Raw genomic sequence first — 16,108 nt, 5'->3', positions numbered from 1 at the left:
CTTTTAAGTGAACTGGTTGCTCTTCCAGACGGTGTAGATCCAATTTTCTGCAACTACATGGTGTTAACCCTCTCTTCTGGCACTGCACAAACACGTGCAGGCAGAACACCCCATGTATAAAATAGATATTAAAAATAAAAAATTAAAGGTGTTAAATGTCAAAAAAAAATTTCTATGAGTGTAGAGAGTTTCAGATAGAGACCTCCAAAGAAGCGGTAGTTTTCCTATGGACAGGAATGGAGCATCTAGCTCAAGGCAAAAACAAATACGATATTTGTAGGAAGGAAATACATTGACCAACTAACTTTTTAAAATTGCATGACTTTCTTTTTGCATCTGTTCACCTGGGCTTAATTCTTGAATGTGGTCAATTTTTACTTGGTCATTTTTTCAACCATCGAATTGTTTAAAGAATGAAGTGTAAGTCACAGAGATTTTGTCACCTCTTCAAGTAACTTTAACAAAGATTAGAAATCAGAGTTATTTCTTTCTGTGCACTCTTGGAATTTGAACTAACTCTGAATGTTTCCTTTTCTCTAGAACTTTGCCCTTTGAAGCCAACTAGCTTGTTACAGTGCTTAATATAAAACCAACTACCCATAATAAACTAAAAAGGAAAAAAATGTTCTATTTCACAAGTTAAAGCTGGAAGAGGGTGTCTTTAGGGATCAATATACAATTCCTTCAGTTTTCACTTTTAAAATTGTCATAAAGGCAAACCAGGCATGATGGTGAGGAACAGGTCTTTAATCCCAGCACTCAGGAGGAAGAGGCAGGAGAATCTCTGTGAGTTCAAGGCCAGCCTGGTCTACAAAATGAGTTCCAGGACAGAAACTCTCTCTCAAAAAAAGAAGAAGAAGAAGAAGAAGAAGAAGAAGAAGAAGAAGAAGAAGAAGAAGAAGAAGAAGAAGAAGAAAGAAAGAAAAAGAAAAAACTCAAAAGAAGTTAACTGCAAGAAATAGACTTGCATACTACCAAGAAATTTCTTTTTTCTCCTTCCTTCCTTCCTTCCTTCCTTCCTTCCTTCCTTCCTTCCTTCCTTTCATTTCTCTCTCTCTTTCTTTCTTTCTTTCTTTCTTTCTTTCTTTCTTTCTTTCTTAACAAATATGCAGCATCTGTCTCTCTACATAACCCTGGTTGTGTCCAGGAATTCACTGTGTAGACCAGGATGGCCTCCAACTCATAGAGATTCACCTGTCTCGGCCTCCCAAGTGCTGTGATTAAAGGCATGCATCACAACAGCCTACCCAACCAACCACGATTAAAATCAAGATTTTTCTGAACCCTCGAGCCTTTTTTGACATAATTATTATTTACGATCCCCATTTTTGCTCTTCTTCTTTGCCCAGGCATTTGTTTGTTTGTTTGTTTGTTTGTTTGTTTGTTTAAATATCCAGAGCTTTGGCATTCTGAGCAAGTGCTCTACCTCTGAAACTTGTCCCCAACTAAGTTGTTTATTTATTTAATTAGAGACAAGGTCTCACTGTGTAGACCTGGTTGGCCTGGAACTCACTATGTAGACCAGGCCTGAACTCATAGAGATCTGCCTACCTTTAAGAAGTGATTTCTTAAAAGTACAATGTGAGTTTGTGATGAATTTCATATACTCTAATTTTAGTATTGGTGTTTCAAATATGATTCCATATTTTTTAATTTCCTAGTGAAATTCAACATCAAACATTACTCAAAATAAAAGTATACTCAATTAAATATTCAAGAACTTTAGTAAAATACAACTCATTCTGCTTTAAAAGCCACCTTAGAAAAAGACCACAATAGCCGAACCCCAGTACAAACTTATGAAAATTAGATACTTTATTTATAGCTTAATCACAAAACAATTTTCTTGTTCTTCAGGCTGTAAATACATACTAGAATAAACTCTGTAGAATATACAAAAAATACATACTTTTCCCATGAAATTTTTCTTCAAAATAAATAGAAGGAAACACGTGTGTGGCTGATGCTGGTAATGTCCCGTGTCTGCTTAGGTTTTCAGACTGTTGATTTATTTTTAATCTCTTGAAAGGATGGGGGAGTTCCTTCTCCCCTAAAAGGTCGAGATAAATAATGCATGAAGCAATCCTCCCTCCTGATTTTTCCCTTTTCCTTCACATTTTTTCTTTTGATAGAGAATTCAGCCTAAATTTCCACGCTTGCATTCAATCCTTACAAAAGCCTACAAATTATACAATGACTTCTAACCTGGCCCTCTAACAAAACAAGTTTTTCCCCTTATAAATCATAAGAGACAGATGGCAAAATGGAGAAAAAAAAGCAAAGAGAAGGGCGGGACAATAGGCATTGTGACGAATCTGGGAAAAAAACAAAGTGCACATCAGAGAGGGAAAGTTTGGTTTGACAGGTGAAATTCCCACAGCCTGCAGACAGCAATGGGAATAGAGCAGATGCAGCCATTGCAAATGTGTGGATAATATTATTACCGGTAAATTCATTCAGATGCTAAGATACATTTCTTTCGACTGACATTAACATCTCTATGTAGAAAAGAAGGTGAAAAGATCACAGGGACCAGTTGCATTCCCTCTGAGAGATTCACACGAACTGCCTGCCGGAGCCCTCTAGCAGCTCGGAGAGAGGGGAGGAGCGTCAGTCGGCTCTGCACACTGGTTAGTTATGGTACCTTTTCTCTGTGTCTTTACAGTCTCGCAAAGTCCCCCACCCACCCATCCCCCACTCCCACTCCATCCCCCGCACGCCATAATCCTCTTTGACCATAAATCCTCACATCTTCAATAAATCAGAGCGGATCTCCACACCCGAATGCATCAGCAGCCGAGGGGATTGCAAGGGCCACCTCTGCTCTGTGAAGTGGAGTCCGGGGCGTGGAGGGTGGGGAACAAGAGAAGGATGGGAAGAGGGACAGGTAGAGGGCGAGAGAGGGAGACCCGCAGTTCTAGATACAGTCCCTGGCGAGGGGCAGGTGAGGCGCATAACGATGCTTCTCCGGAGGTGGGGGCTGCCAGTAGTCCACGTCTGACCCAGGGCTAGCGGGCGATAAAGTGCAGCTGTATGGGGACGTGGAGTTGGAGGACGACGCTGGGCTGTTGGTGCAGCTCCAGGAGGAGGATGGAGAAGGGCTGTCCCCGCTGGCGCCGAGCGCGGCTCCGGGGCTCAGCAGCACCGCCTCGGAGAAGAGCGCCCCCTGGAGGCCGCCGCCCGCGCAGTGGTCCGCCAGGCGCAGGGTCTCGGTGAGCGCCCAGATGTAATTGTGGGCGAAGCGGAGCGTCTCGATCTTCGTGAGCTTGGCGTCCTCGGGGAAGGTGGGCAGCACCTCGCGCAGCGCGTCCAGCGCCGCATTTAGGTTGTGCATGCGGTTGCGCTCGCGGTTGTTGGCCTTAAGCCTGCGGGTCTTCTTGATGCGCTGCACCGTCTCCGCCGTCTTGGCGCCCCGGGAGACGGCCCGTGCGCGCGAGGGGCGACGCTTGCACTCGTGCACCAGGCCCAGCAGACGCCCTGGCCGGCAACCCCCGGTACCCGACGACGAACTGCCCTGCACCCCCTGCCCGGCTTCCGCCCCACGCTGCCCACGCGCAGCGCCTGGCCGGCGCAGCTCCTCGTCATCCTCCTCGTCCGCGCTGGAGGACATCGGAGTCAGGGTCGCCGAGGCCGGAGAAGCCGAGCCCAGCAGCATCAGTACCTCCTCTTCTTCCTTCAACTCCAGAGTCTCGGATTTGACGAACATCCTGAAAAAGAAGAGCAGATGAAATTTACTCCCAGAACAGACAGGGCGAAGTGTCGCTGGAGCGTTCCCTTACTCCCCCTCCCACGCCCCCTGCCCTATGTGCATCCGCGAAGATGGAATAGAGAATAGAGAATAGAGAATAGAGCTGGGGAGCAGCGCCCCTGGCTCGAGCCACCTTCTGCCGGCCACAGAAGTCACTGCGTCTAGAGCGGTGGAGTTAGCATGGGCGGCGTGGGCTTGCGTGGGGACACTGCCTGCGAAGTTGAGAGCCGCGGCATGCACACTTACCTACTCGGCTCCAGATGTGTCGCGGCGCAGCTGCTGCTCTGGTGTGTGTCCGGGAATGTCCCCGCAGCCCGAAACAGAGCACGGTGTCCTCCGCGCCGCGGGCTTGGCGCTTCCTAAGCGCACCTCTGCGGGGGGGGGGGCCTCTCTGCTGGGCGACTTTGCCAAGAGCCCCGGCGACCGCGGCAGCCCGCCCGGGTCTCGTGTGTTGTCGTGCTCGTGCGTGTCTGTCTGTCAGTCAGTCCCTGGCCGTGAGGCTGCTGGCACGCGACTCCCAGGCACTCCAGTTAAAGCCGAGCTGCTTGTGGTTCAGTGGCTGCGTGTCTGGCACACGACTCTCCTTAAAACCCCTTATATACCACCAAGAAAACAATCAGATCTGCCCCGGGGCCCCCTCCTCACCTACCCTCCCCCCCCCCCCGCGCCCTCTCCTCCTCCGCCTGTCCTGCACCCCCTGGTCCCCCGCTCTCCCTCCCCCAGCTTATTCTTTTCATCGTATTATCATCATTCATTTCTTTCCCTTTCTTTAGTCCCTCTCCCCCTCCCCTGGCCCGGCCATCCATCCTCCTCCTCCATCACTCCCGCCCCTCCGTCCCCCCCCCCCTTATCTAATCAGCATAAAATGGTTCTAAAGCTCCTGTTGGCGCTCCAGGCTGCAGCCCAAGCTACCGAAGCCGCGGCGGCGGCAGTGGCTCAAGCTGCGGCTGTTGTCGCCGCCGCTGTCTATTGTGATTGGTGGCTCGCGCTCGGCTGGAGCGTGCCGCTAATTTATTAATGAAAGGAGGTCGCGAGGCGCAGCTGGCCAATCAGTGTTCCCCGGACTCCGGGAGGCCTGCGAGCCACGCGCACCGGAGCCCGCTCCTTTTCAGCAGCTCATTAGGGGCCCGAGCGCTGGGGGCCCATGGCAGGGGGAGGGGGCACCCCGACCACTGCTCCCGCCCGGGTCCTCGAGACAGCAGGGGCTGCCCTTGCCCGGATGCTCGCATACGCGTCCCACCGGTCTCAGCCGGGCCTCACTGGCGACCAGAGCCTCGGAATTAGTTTAGTGAGAGTCAGAATCCCAGAGAAGGCAGCCGGGTGATACTGCTGGCCATCTCTTGGCAAAGCCTCTTTGGGGCTATATCAAATAGAAAACGGCTTTAAAAATGCCTTAGTCTGATTAGGAAAGGGAAGGGATACATATATGTGCCAGGCAGTAGGCACTTTGTGAGGGAGTGTGCTTGAGTTCTAGAGAAACCAGTGTATGACTGGCTGGGGAACATTAGGAGTTCACAGAGACATCCCCTAGAAGGGGAAATCGGTCGGAGAGCGATTGATGGGCGTTAAACATAAATAAATAAACGCACTCGCTTGACACACCCATTTTACCTGAGACTCAGTGAGGCTTCACGCGTTGACGTAATTTTTTTTGGGGGGGGGGGCTTCTGGTGCGGAAGGAGATGGGTATCAACAACAGATTAGAGCCAGATGATACTATAGGGTGGCTTCCTGTGTGGATGGCAAAGGCAGGAGGGCTGCTGCAGCGAGTGGGCCACGCTGACACTTGTGTGACCTCTGTTCCGCTGGAGGGGTGCGTTGTTGAGACATGGGGCAGATCCTCCCAATTCTGCTTTTTCACTGAGGAGAAAAACCGAGCTGTAGCGCCCTGCTGGACTTGAGAGGAAACTTATTCTGAATTGCTCGTCAGTCCCTCCCCACTTAGCACCGGTCTTCTCACAGAACCAGAGTCCCAGAAATGAGTCGTAGGCCTAGTGTCATCTGTGTTGCTGGACTTCATCCCTTACGATCCCTTTTTGCGAGGATGAAAGGAGAGTCTTGGGAGGGGCTTTAGCAGTCCACCAGAGCCAGAGAAAGAGATCCGCAGGTCTCTGGCTCCTTAGTTTGTAGGGACTGAAAATAAGCTGAATCTCAGAGAAGAGTTCAGCCAGAGCATTGTTGGTGTTGGCAAGGTTTGCATGCGTTTAGTTCCCTCAGAGGGCTACGGAGCGCCTGGAGTGAAAAAAAAAAAAATCAGCATCCGAGGAAATAGTCTGGATCTTTGCAGCAACACAACCTCCAGTGCTTTCTGTCAAACTGAAATGATTTTCAATTTGCTTTTTGACACCTGCTTTCATTTCTTCCCCCTTTAAAAGCAAATTTTCTAAATTTAAAAGCATTGTTTTCATTTAGTTCCCTCTAGATCCTCTCTTCAGAACACTTTGGCTACTCTTTAGATAGGACTGAGATACTGGAAAGGCACGGGAGACACGCTCCACGTCCTCAGCACGCAGCATCTGGCCCTCTCAGAGACTCACTTTTGAGTCTCTAGCTCTACCTAGAAACTCGCAGGAAGCAGAACATTCTGGAAGACAAAATATAGACTTGGAGTGTGAGCTATAGCATAACCCACGTGGTTGCAGGTGCACACGATCATATTTTATCCGTAGTTATCACTGAGACCAAACACTTAACCACTCTCCACTCTTCAAATCCCTCCTAAAAGAAACCCCACTAAGGGTCTGTTTGGCCTTGGCTGGACGGATGGGTATTGAAGGAGCATGTGGGAGTGGATGCAGAGTTTGTGTTTGTTCATAAACTTGAATAGAATAAAGGATGGGAACAGTAGGATCTGATGAAATGATCAAAGACCATTAAAAACAAATACCAGAATGATGAGAGGAACCTGCTGTGTCAGCCTCGGGATAGCTCCACCTCTCCACGGGGGCTGCCTGCAAGGGAAGACAAGCCACTAAATTAATGCAATAGAAAACAAAGGGAGGCTTATTTGGGTATCAGTAGAAATATATCTCTTTGGGCAAGTTGCTTCTTTCTTTCTTTCTTTCTTTCTTTCTTTCTTTCTTTCTTTCTTTCTTTCTTTGCCAGGCAGTGCTGTGCTGGGTGACTTAATGGCAAAATATTGGCAGAAGAACATAATCATAATTCTGTTAAAGCTTTCACGGGAACCTTCTGAGTCTGTGTAGCCCCAACTAACAATGATATCAAGCTGTGTCTAACACTTAGTGCCAGTGAAACACGCATAATCCAACCCTTTCATTGCTTGTTAGCAGTACCAAGGTGTCTGAGTCCCCACTTTTTCCGTCTCCCCCTGGCATTTTATGGTGTTATGATTCCCTGAGCATGCACATGACTTCCCTTGACAAATCCATACCTAAAGGGCTGGAGAGACAGCTCAGCACTTCACAGTACTTGTTGCTCTTTCAGAGGACCTGGGTTCGAGTCCCAGCACCACATGGTGGCCCACAACCATCCCAAACTCCAGTTCCAGGGGTTCTGACACCTTCTTCTGGCTTTTTCCATTCACTTCTCACCTCCACAAACACCAGCACATATGTAGCAGACACACATACATGCAGGCAAAACACTCATATAAAATAGAACAAATAGATTTTTTTTAAAGGACAAATCCACACCTTGACTATGGTTTATGAAAATATGTATACAGAATTTTCTGAGCAGATGCTGACAAATGGTGAAATAGTGTTCAGGTTAGCTGCAAGTTTCTTTGTATGAATTTTATTTTGTTGTGTTTTGTTTTGGAGAGTACACAATGCATCCCAAAGCTGTCATGAAACTTAGAATTGTGTACATATACAGATACTGATATTATGGGTCTCTAAATCGTTTAAATACCAAGATGTCATGGGCTCATAGATCTTCACTTTTTGAGCAAGAACCTCCTTGTTTGCCTTATGCAATGGGTACGTGTTAGGTTACTGTGTGAAGTACAGGTGTAAAAATATTGAAACAATAGCTGCTTTCTCTGTGCCTGTCTCTGTCTAAATCCTTTCTTTCTAACTTTTTTGAAACAGGGTCTTCCTATGTAACCCTGACTGGTTTGAAACTTGCTTTGTAGACCAGGCCAGCCCCAAAGTCTCAAAAGATCCACCTACCTGCCTCTGCCTCCTGGATTCTGAGATTAAAGTCCGGTGTTACAACCTCCAGTCCTCTGCCATCTCTTTGTTGTTGTTGTTGTTGTTTTGTTTGTTTGTGGGGTTTTTTTTTGTTTTTGTTTTTTGAGACAGGTTTCTTTGTATAGCCCCGGTTGTCCTGGAACTCACTCTGTAGACCAGGCTGGCCTCGAACTCAGAAATCCACCTGCCTCTGCCTCCTAAGTGCTGGGATTAAAGGCGTGCGCCACCACTGCCCGGCCCTCTGCCATCTCTTAATACTAGAACACTTCTATACATGTTTCTTACTATAAAATATTATTCAAAAAAGAAGGAAGAAGTCCAAAGTTCTCAGTACTGTGCAACCCAGAGCCAACTAACCGGTCCACTTAGTTGGTTGGCTAGCAGAATTGTTCAGCATTGTGCTCTGTTTTACTGGGAAACTGAACCGGCAATTTCGGTTTGGACTCAGCGTTGTGAAGACGTGGCCGACGCCAAACATCCTCAGCTAGACCCTTCCAGCACTGTTTTAACTTAAATAAATTCAAGAGGCACTTGTGTGGTCTGAAAGTTTGTGTAGATGAAACCCGGCTGAAACGCTATGTGAAGGGGGTGGGGAGCGCGTGAATAGCCCCGGCGAGAATGGCGACCCGGGGCAGCGCCTGTCCATAGCGTGAACTGTCCTAAAGGGTCAAACTGTTCATCTTCAGTCCCTCTTTCAGTGTGCAATCCTACTTTAAGAGAACAAAAGCTCAAAGCGGGCTGTTATCAAGAAATGGGAGCCCAGTGATTTAAAATCGTCCCCAAGCTTTAGAAAGAAAGGAGGCCTAGTGCGTGTAGCTGGAGAAAAATTTGAAGTAAGGGGAGGGGTGAAGGGGTGGAGACCTTTAGAAAACCTTTGTTCCTTCTAAGAAGCTTGAACTTTGTGATGGCCCAAAGCCCTAAAGTTTAGGGTAGGTGTCTCTGTGGGGAGGTCAGCACTTCGACCTCACAAGTGGCGAGAGAGGACAAATGGTCCAGACTTTCAACAGATGACTACTGGGGCGTAAAGAAGGGAGCCCTTCCTTCAGAGTACTCGTGGCTATCCCGCGACGACGCCAGGAGAGCGCGTGTCTACATTCTGCAGAAACAAACTGCAAAGCTAGCTGTGGAGCCTGAATCCTAACCCTCCGAGTGTGAGCTGTCTGAAAGGAGGCAAGACGGAGAGAAAGTTAAGTTAGCAAATCCTGGGTATCTTTTATCTGTAGGGTGTCTTAGGCTCCCCCTGCGGGTTACAGACGCAGTTTCCAGAGCTGAAGATGCTAGCGTGGGAACAATTAGCTCTCTCTGTAAAATAACCCTGCGACCTTAAGGTTAGTTACTGCCGGCAGGGGGAGGGTGCGGCTTCCACCGGGTCCTGGAGGGGCCCCCATTACACGGCTGCGCTGGCTCGTCCGAGTATCAGCCCCCTCCTTCTGCGTCGGAGGTACCAGCCAGGGACAACCGAGGTCAAAGGAGACTTTCTCCCAGGCCTGAGACCACTGCCCCAAGCCTCGCAGCGTGCTCCGGATGCCCGCAAGTTTACACGGGCGACCCGGTTTGCCTCACCAGCTCTGGTAAGTGCGGGCAGGTCCCAGTCTAGGTGCTCCCCCAGCAGGCCCTGGGAAAAGCAGAGCCTGGAGTACTCTCATCCCTTACACACACACACACACACACACACACACACACACACACACACACACACACACACCCAACCCCCTCCTCAGCGCTCTTTTCGCGGAGGGAAATGGAGATGCTGCCAGTCCCGGCTAGCTCCATGCTTGTTTTACTCAGGTAAAGAGAAAACAACAGCCTGAATGTGAAGTTGGGGGACCTTCCAGGGAGAGAACGCCTCCTCCAGCCTGTGTGCCTGCAAAAAGGGACATTGGCTATCCAGAGAAAGTGCAAGAAAGAGCACTAATCGCTGAACCAGGAGACAAACGCGATTACCAGCCCCGAGCCCTGAGTCAGAAAGTCTCATAGACTTTAAGATGTTAATCCCCGGCATAATCCTTCCTTTGGCGTGTAGGAATAGTGCAGCCACAAGAGTTGTTTTGTTATTTATATTGGCGTTTAATAAAACTCAGCCAGTACTGAATGGGCTGCCCACTCTCCAATGGTAATTAATTCCCTATTTCAGTGACCCAATTGTCCTGGGACAGAGCAGTGGGCCCGTCCTGGTGCCCCGTCCCCCTTTGTGCGGATACACTGCCCTCTCGCTTCAACAGCTATGGAAACTCAGTCTTTTGATGTCATTCAAGGACTTTCCTTGGGCATCTTCTAAACTTCAAGGACCCTTTTCTTTCTCCGTTTCATGAAAAGCAGTGCTAGCTTGACCACCTCTGTAGAATGCAATGATTTGGTGAAAGGGCCCTTTGGGTTTGTGTTAGGAGATAGAGAGAAAGGAAATTTGGCAGCCTGCTGCCTTCAGGAACTGTCCCCAACCTGGGAAACACAAAACATACTTAGAGAAATGGATGAAGATCTTGAAAGCTGATCCCCACCCCCACCCCCATTTTCCCACGAAGAAAAACAAAAACCTACAAACTTTGGTAGAAATAGTGTTATTTCTTGCTGGTATCTGTTACATAGTGAGGCTGGGATGAATAAGTTTGGGTTTTAGCAGACTTAAACTACACGCTGGGGAAATAAGATGCGTATTTAATTTATTCATTGCCTCGTCCCCACTTCCTACATTCAAGGACACACCAAAGAGCATCCGAGGCGCGCCAAGAACTAGGCCAGCCCAGGGAATCGCTGGGGTGTACAACATGGGCACCGGTCCATCGTTACAAGGAACTTAACGTTCAAACATAAAATTTTGTTTAAACTATAGAGGCCTGAAAATAGTATCTGCTGTGAAGACAATGCAGATGTGTAATGCAACACAGCGTGGCAAGAGGAGAGGGGATAATTAATTTTCAGATCGCCAAAAAGATATTTAGAAGCCTCCTCCCCATCAATTCAGGACACACACACACACACACACCTATAAAGCTGATTTGCTCATTCTTTTATTCTCTTTAGTGTTACTCCAGTGCGTTCTATGTGCCAAGTCAAGAAAGAGGCGCCAGGTCTGCACCTGGAGCGAACCACGCTGCCGCCCGCCCGCCCGACTCTGCAGTTGGTCACAATATTGAGATAATGCTTCTGTTGGTGCAGGCCTGGGCGGAGCTGGCTCTCCCGGCCGGGAGGGGGCGGCCGCGGCGCGCCGGGCAGCGCTCCCTGCACAAGTAGCTCTCCTACCTCTTTATATGCACTTCCAAAAAAAAAAAAAAAAAAAAAAAAAAAAAAACTTCGCAAGTCACAGAAACAATTCAGAATTCAACTAAGAAAATACAGAGTGAACCATATGGCCTGGGTAGCTCGAGTCGGCTGCATTTTCCTCCAGACAAAGAGGGGATTGAGAGTTGAAGGAAAGGAGAAAAAAACCAACTTTCCGGCTGATGAAGCTGTTGTCTGGAGGCAATGATCCCAAATCTGAAGGCTTTATTCCGGCTCCGACGGAGACGTGATATGTCATATGATTAGCATCTCTCATATTTACAAGAGAGGTATGGGCTGCCAGTCTTGAGAAAAAGGCGAGAGAAAGAAGGGGCATATGCTGAAATGGATTTAGCATTTGAAAGAGAGAAAGGAGATCGGATAAATACACTTAAACGAGGATTTAGTTTTACTCCTGTTGAGTTCTAATGGATTGTTGATTGAGATTTTAGGGGCCTGGAACCGAGGTGTCAGCAGTAATTTAAAGGAGGTATTCAGTCCGCCAGCGCCTCTTTTCTCCAGCTCGCCCGCGCGCCCCTCCCACCCCTCACTTATTCACGCCTAGGAGCGGCGCCGGGCGGAGAAGGCTTTTACAACACAACACCCACAACACCCGGCCTTCCTCCAGCGCCCAGAGGTGGGGAAGGGGCTCCTGCTGCCCGGGGCGATGGGACACTGGCGCGGCCTTCGGGCCACACCTGAGCCTAGACCGCTCTCCAACAGGAGTACGCGGCAAGGCAGGCGAGGTCGCGGCTCCCCCTGGCGGGGCTTGGCAGTACGACTCCGCCCGGGGCCTCTGGGGAAACTCACGGGCCACCGGCTCCACCCGGATCCTGGACGACCCCCTCCCCAGTCCCTCCTCCCACACTCTTTTGGAGTCTCCACCTGCTGCTCCCGGTAAAAAGATGCGTATGCTTTATGCGTCATCCCTTGGGTCTAGATACTCAAATTGCTATTTCTGCTCCCCATTTCAGCTCTTTTCCAATTAAAATTACCCGTCCTCAATGTTATCAGACATTACTACAAAAATTACAAATTATTCTGTTTTCCCAGGGGTCAAAGACAACGTAAAAACCCGTGGATTGGAGTGGGTTTAAGAAGCGCATTAGCATTAGAGACAGACCAACAGAAAAACGGGAAAATCTGTATCAAATCTACTTTCGCATGATTACCACGATAACAAAATATCAGAGTTTAAAATCAAAATTTGACAGACAATTTTTTAAAAAATTTTACAATGACGCCAACGATTTGCAGGTGGCATCTCTATTTGAACAACGACACGGGCCATCAGCACATAAACAATCGAGAAAAAGGTCATTGCATTTGTCTCTTGCCACTGGGTGATTTAGAATTTAATTTTTGAATTTTCTAAGCAAACGCTGGGACCATTATAATCAGAAATGATGGTTTTATGAAACCCTCGGAGGGGGGTTGTTTGGTTTTTTATTTGTTTGAATACTTATCAAAACAATTGAAGAAAAATTCAGTGGGGTGAGTTGTATCAGATCGCACCCACAGTTAAAGCCAAGGTCTTGGCATCTGGACCACTGTTGGACACTCAAGACTCTAGGACTCTGGGATGTCCTGACTTGGCTATATTAATTTCTGTGTTGCTTCACGGCTCTGGCTGGGTTTTGGTTCTCGTTAACTTCGTAATTAGTTCTTAAAAGTTCTCCTGCCGGGCAGTGGTGGCGCAAGCCTTTGATCCCATCACTTGGGAGGCAGAGGCAGGTAGATTTCTGAGTTCAAGGCCAGCCTGGTCTACAGAGTGAGTTCCAGGACAGCCAGGGCTACACAGAGAAACCCTGTCTCAAAAAATAAAATAAAATAAAATAAAATAAAAGTTCTCCTATTGGATTTCTCAGCTTGGGCTATACATTCCTAATTGGAACTGATGGATTTGGTTTGAATGAGGCAGTTTTACTTGATTCTGATCTAAATTGTTTGGTGGAGTTTAATCTTAAGAGTACCCTTTACTCAGTGAGAGAAGGGTGGTGGTCTGTCTGTTTAGTGAATATGAACAAAAGGCCATTTCTCAGTCATGCCTGCACGACCAAGTAAAGGCAGTCACGGCCTGAAGGCGAAGCCAACAGGTAGCCTCATTTACCCCCACCAACACGTCCACCTCGAGTCAGCTGTTTCCAGTTAACTCTTAGCATCTTCCTCCTGATTTCGAAAGCATGGCTTTAATCCTAGCACTTGGCAAGCTAAGGCAGGTGGATCTCTGAGAGTTTGAGGGCAGCCAAACCCACATAATGAAATCCTGTTTCAGAACCAAGCAAACAGAACATATGGAAGAAAATATAATAAGGTAGATGGTGTTTTTTAGAGAGAAAACAGACTGCTGTCTGGTCACTCTACCTTTGTTCAGCAATGAGAATCGAACGCAAAGCCTTATACCTGTGGGCAAGTGCTCTACTACAGAACCCTGGCCATCTTGTTTTTTTTTTTTTTTTTAAAGATATATATTTTTATCTATTTTTTAAATATATATATATATATATTACAGTGTAGCTGTGAACTGGGGTTATAAAAGGTGGCAAGGTGCCATGTAAGTGCTGGGAATTGAACCCAGGTCCCCTGGAAAAGCAGCCGGTGCTCTTCTGAGTCGTCTCTCCAATCCCCAGGCAGCGTATATTAAAGGAAGTGGAGGAGCAAGAGGAGGAGGAAAAAGAGGAAGAGGGGAGGAGGAGGAAGAGGAGGAGGAGGAGGAGGAGGAGGAGGAGGAGGAGGAGGAGGAGGAGGAGGAGGAGGAGGAGGAAAGAAGGGCACATTCCAAAAGAGTAGACAGAGTCCAGTGCTTGTGCTTCCAGAATGCTCACACGTTTCTCTGCAAGGGAGAGTATGCCTTGCCTCAGGAACTGAAGTTCCAGTGGTATGTTACTGGTCCCTCATTCCTTGCCTAGGCTGACCCACAAAACAAGCTGCACACATGTGTCATGGAGGCTCGAACCAGACTATTCTATTGCTCACCTTCCTAATTTTTTTTTTAACCCATGTGCATCACACAGCCAAACTCACACACTCATTGATCCCCATTCAAATTTGTCTAATTAGAGAGTAGAAAATTAAGGAAAACCAATGACTTACAGACTAGTAGGAAAGGTTTGTTTTTTTTGTTTTTTTGTTTTTTTGTTTTTTTGTTTTTTTGTTTTTTTTGTTTTTTTTTTTTTTTTTAAATCAAACTATTGTCTCTGGGTGGAAAGAAGGGAGGCCTGGGAGAGGCGGCCAGTATTTCTCCTTGACTGTATAATCAAGTCACATTAATGCAACTTGGACCAAACTTACTTTCTGCTCATGAGTAATCACAAAGCAGGCATTTCAAATCAGTGCCGAGCTAATGGTTTTAGAGCAATTATTTAATTTTCAAAGCCCAATTATCTGTCAAGTAAATCACCAATTTCCAGTTCATTCTTATCTAATATAAAAAAATCTAATTAGTATAAAGCTACTTCACAGCTGCCTTCAAATTAAACTGTAGTTGAGGGCGTGCAGCCTCGGAGGCTTGCCTTGGCATTTTCAAACCAAATATGTTTGCCGAAATGTGAGATGCGGAAAGTTACGTTTTATTTTGAAGTTTATAAAGTTGGGCTTTGTAACTTCGGAATTGAACTGGTAGCATATGCTTCCGAAGACAGGGCTGGCTGTGGAGGAGACAGCAAACAACATGAGTGTTGTCTTTAAGCCACTTTTGGTTATCCAGTCATGAGAGCTGTAAGGATTACAGCTTGGCTACCAATACTTTCAGCTAAGCGTCGTAGTCGTTCTGCCTTGCTTTAAGTAGTATGGTAGATCTTTTCTGTTTTTTCAAAAACAGACTTCCCTTTTTCCTATTACATTTTCTCTATTAATTTGTTTGTATACAATGTACCAGGCTTTTCCTAAGACATCCTCATATATCCTTGTCCCTGCACTTTACTCAGACTTGCTTGCCTTGTCACCCCGTTGCTCCTGTGGTCCCTTCTCCCCAGACAATCTCCCTTCGGCTTCCATGTCAGATAAGTAGAGATCTGCCTCAAAATGAAATGTGCAACATTTGTCTTTCCTCAGTACCCTCTATTGTCCCTCTTCTCAGCTCCCCGTAGATGCCTTCTCCTACATAGACCCCTTCAACTCTCATGAAATATGTTTTAAAATCTGTATTCTGCATATGGTAGAAAAATGTCTTTCTGGGTATGATTTATTTTATTTAACATGGTAATTTCCAGTCTTTTCATTTTTCTGGACTTCTTAACTGCTGAGACATCTCTCCAGTCCTGAGCCATTGTTTTTTAATTGATTTGAGTGTACAGTGAGATGTGGATCTAGTTTTTCTCCCATTTTTTTTTTTTCCATAGCATGATCCATATAGCATGTGTGGTCTGAGGATAATCTGCAGAAACAGGGTTTCTCTGTGTAGCCCTGGCTGTCCTGGAACTCACTCTGTAGACCAGGCTGGCCTTGAACTCAGAAATCCGCCTGCCTCTGCCTCTCAAATGGTGGGGTTAAAGGCGTGCACCACCACTGCCTGAAACTGTAAGCCTCCCCCAATTAAACGTTTGCTTTGTAAGAGTTTCCTTGGTTATGGTGTCTCTTCACAGCAATAAAACCCAAACTAAAATAATGGACCAGCTCCTATCATTTGATTCTTTCTGTGTAGATCTGCCAGATGTGTCTTTCTTATAGACAACAACTATATCTTGTTTTTCAATAGTTTTCTTAAGACAGTTTACATTTTGAATTATTGTAAGATTTGGTTGTTTATATAATTTTGTTAATTGTTTGTTCCCGTTTGGCTCCACTATTGTTTGTCCTGCTATTGTCTTTCCCTACTAGAATCAGGGCTTTCAGAGTTGGATTCATTCCTAGCTTTCTTGTTCATCTGTCTGCACTCTCATGATTGAGACTCTCTAATGTCTTCTGCAATGCTGACCAGGTAGTCACAAGTTTGTTTAGTTCATGCCTA

At 46.9% G+C, this 16,108-nt stretch overlaps 1 protein-coding gene across 1 annotated transcript; it reads right to left on the bottom strand.

Annotated features, from left to right (window-relative positions):
* Positions 1-2,719: 2,719 nt before the first annotated feature.
* Neurog2 (neurogenin 2) lies at positions 2,720-4,373 on the bottom strand. The gene is made up of 2 exons (XM_034500865.2): positions 3,995-4,373; positions 2,720-3,707 (listed from the first exon to the last, which is right to left on the bottom strand). Exon 2 carries the CDS (start codon positions 3,704-3,706, stop codon positions 2,918-2,920), a length of 789 nt encoding a protein of 262 aa, XP_034356756.1. The 5' UTR covers position 3,707; positions 3,995-4,373; the 3' UTR covers positions 2,720-2,917.
* Between the last annotated feature and the right edge of the window lie 11,735 nt (positions 4,374-16,108).

The sequence above is a fragment of the Arvicanthis niloticus genome, chromosome 4, assembly GCF_011762505.2.
Source record: "Arvicanthis niloticus isolate mArvNil1 chromosome 4, mArvNil1.pat.X, whole genome shotgun sequence".
NCBI lineage: Eukaryota > Metazoa > Chordata > Mammalia > Rodentia > Muridae > Arvicanthis > Arvicanthis niloticus.
Note: the sequence above shows the minus strand (reverse complement) of the source record. Positions and strands in the feature narration are given on the sequence as shown.

Coding starts and splice junctions, on each gene's coding strand:
- Neurog2 (XM_034500865.2), bottom strand. CDS start 3,706: ATGTTCGTCAAATCCGAGACTCTGGAGTTGAAGGAAGAAGAGGAGGTA.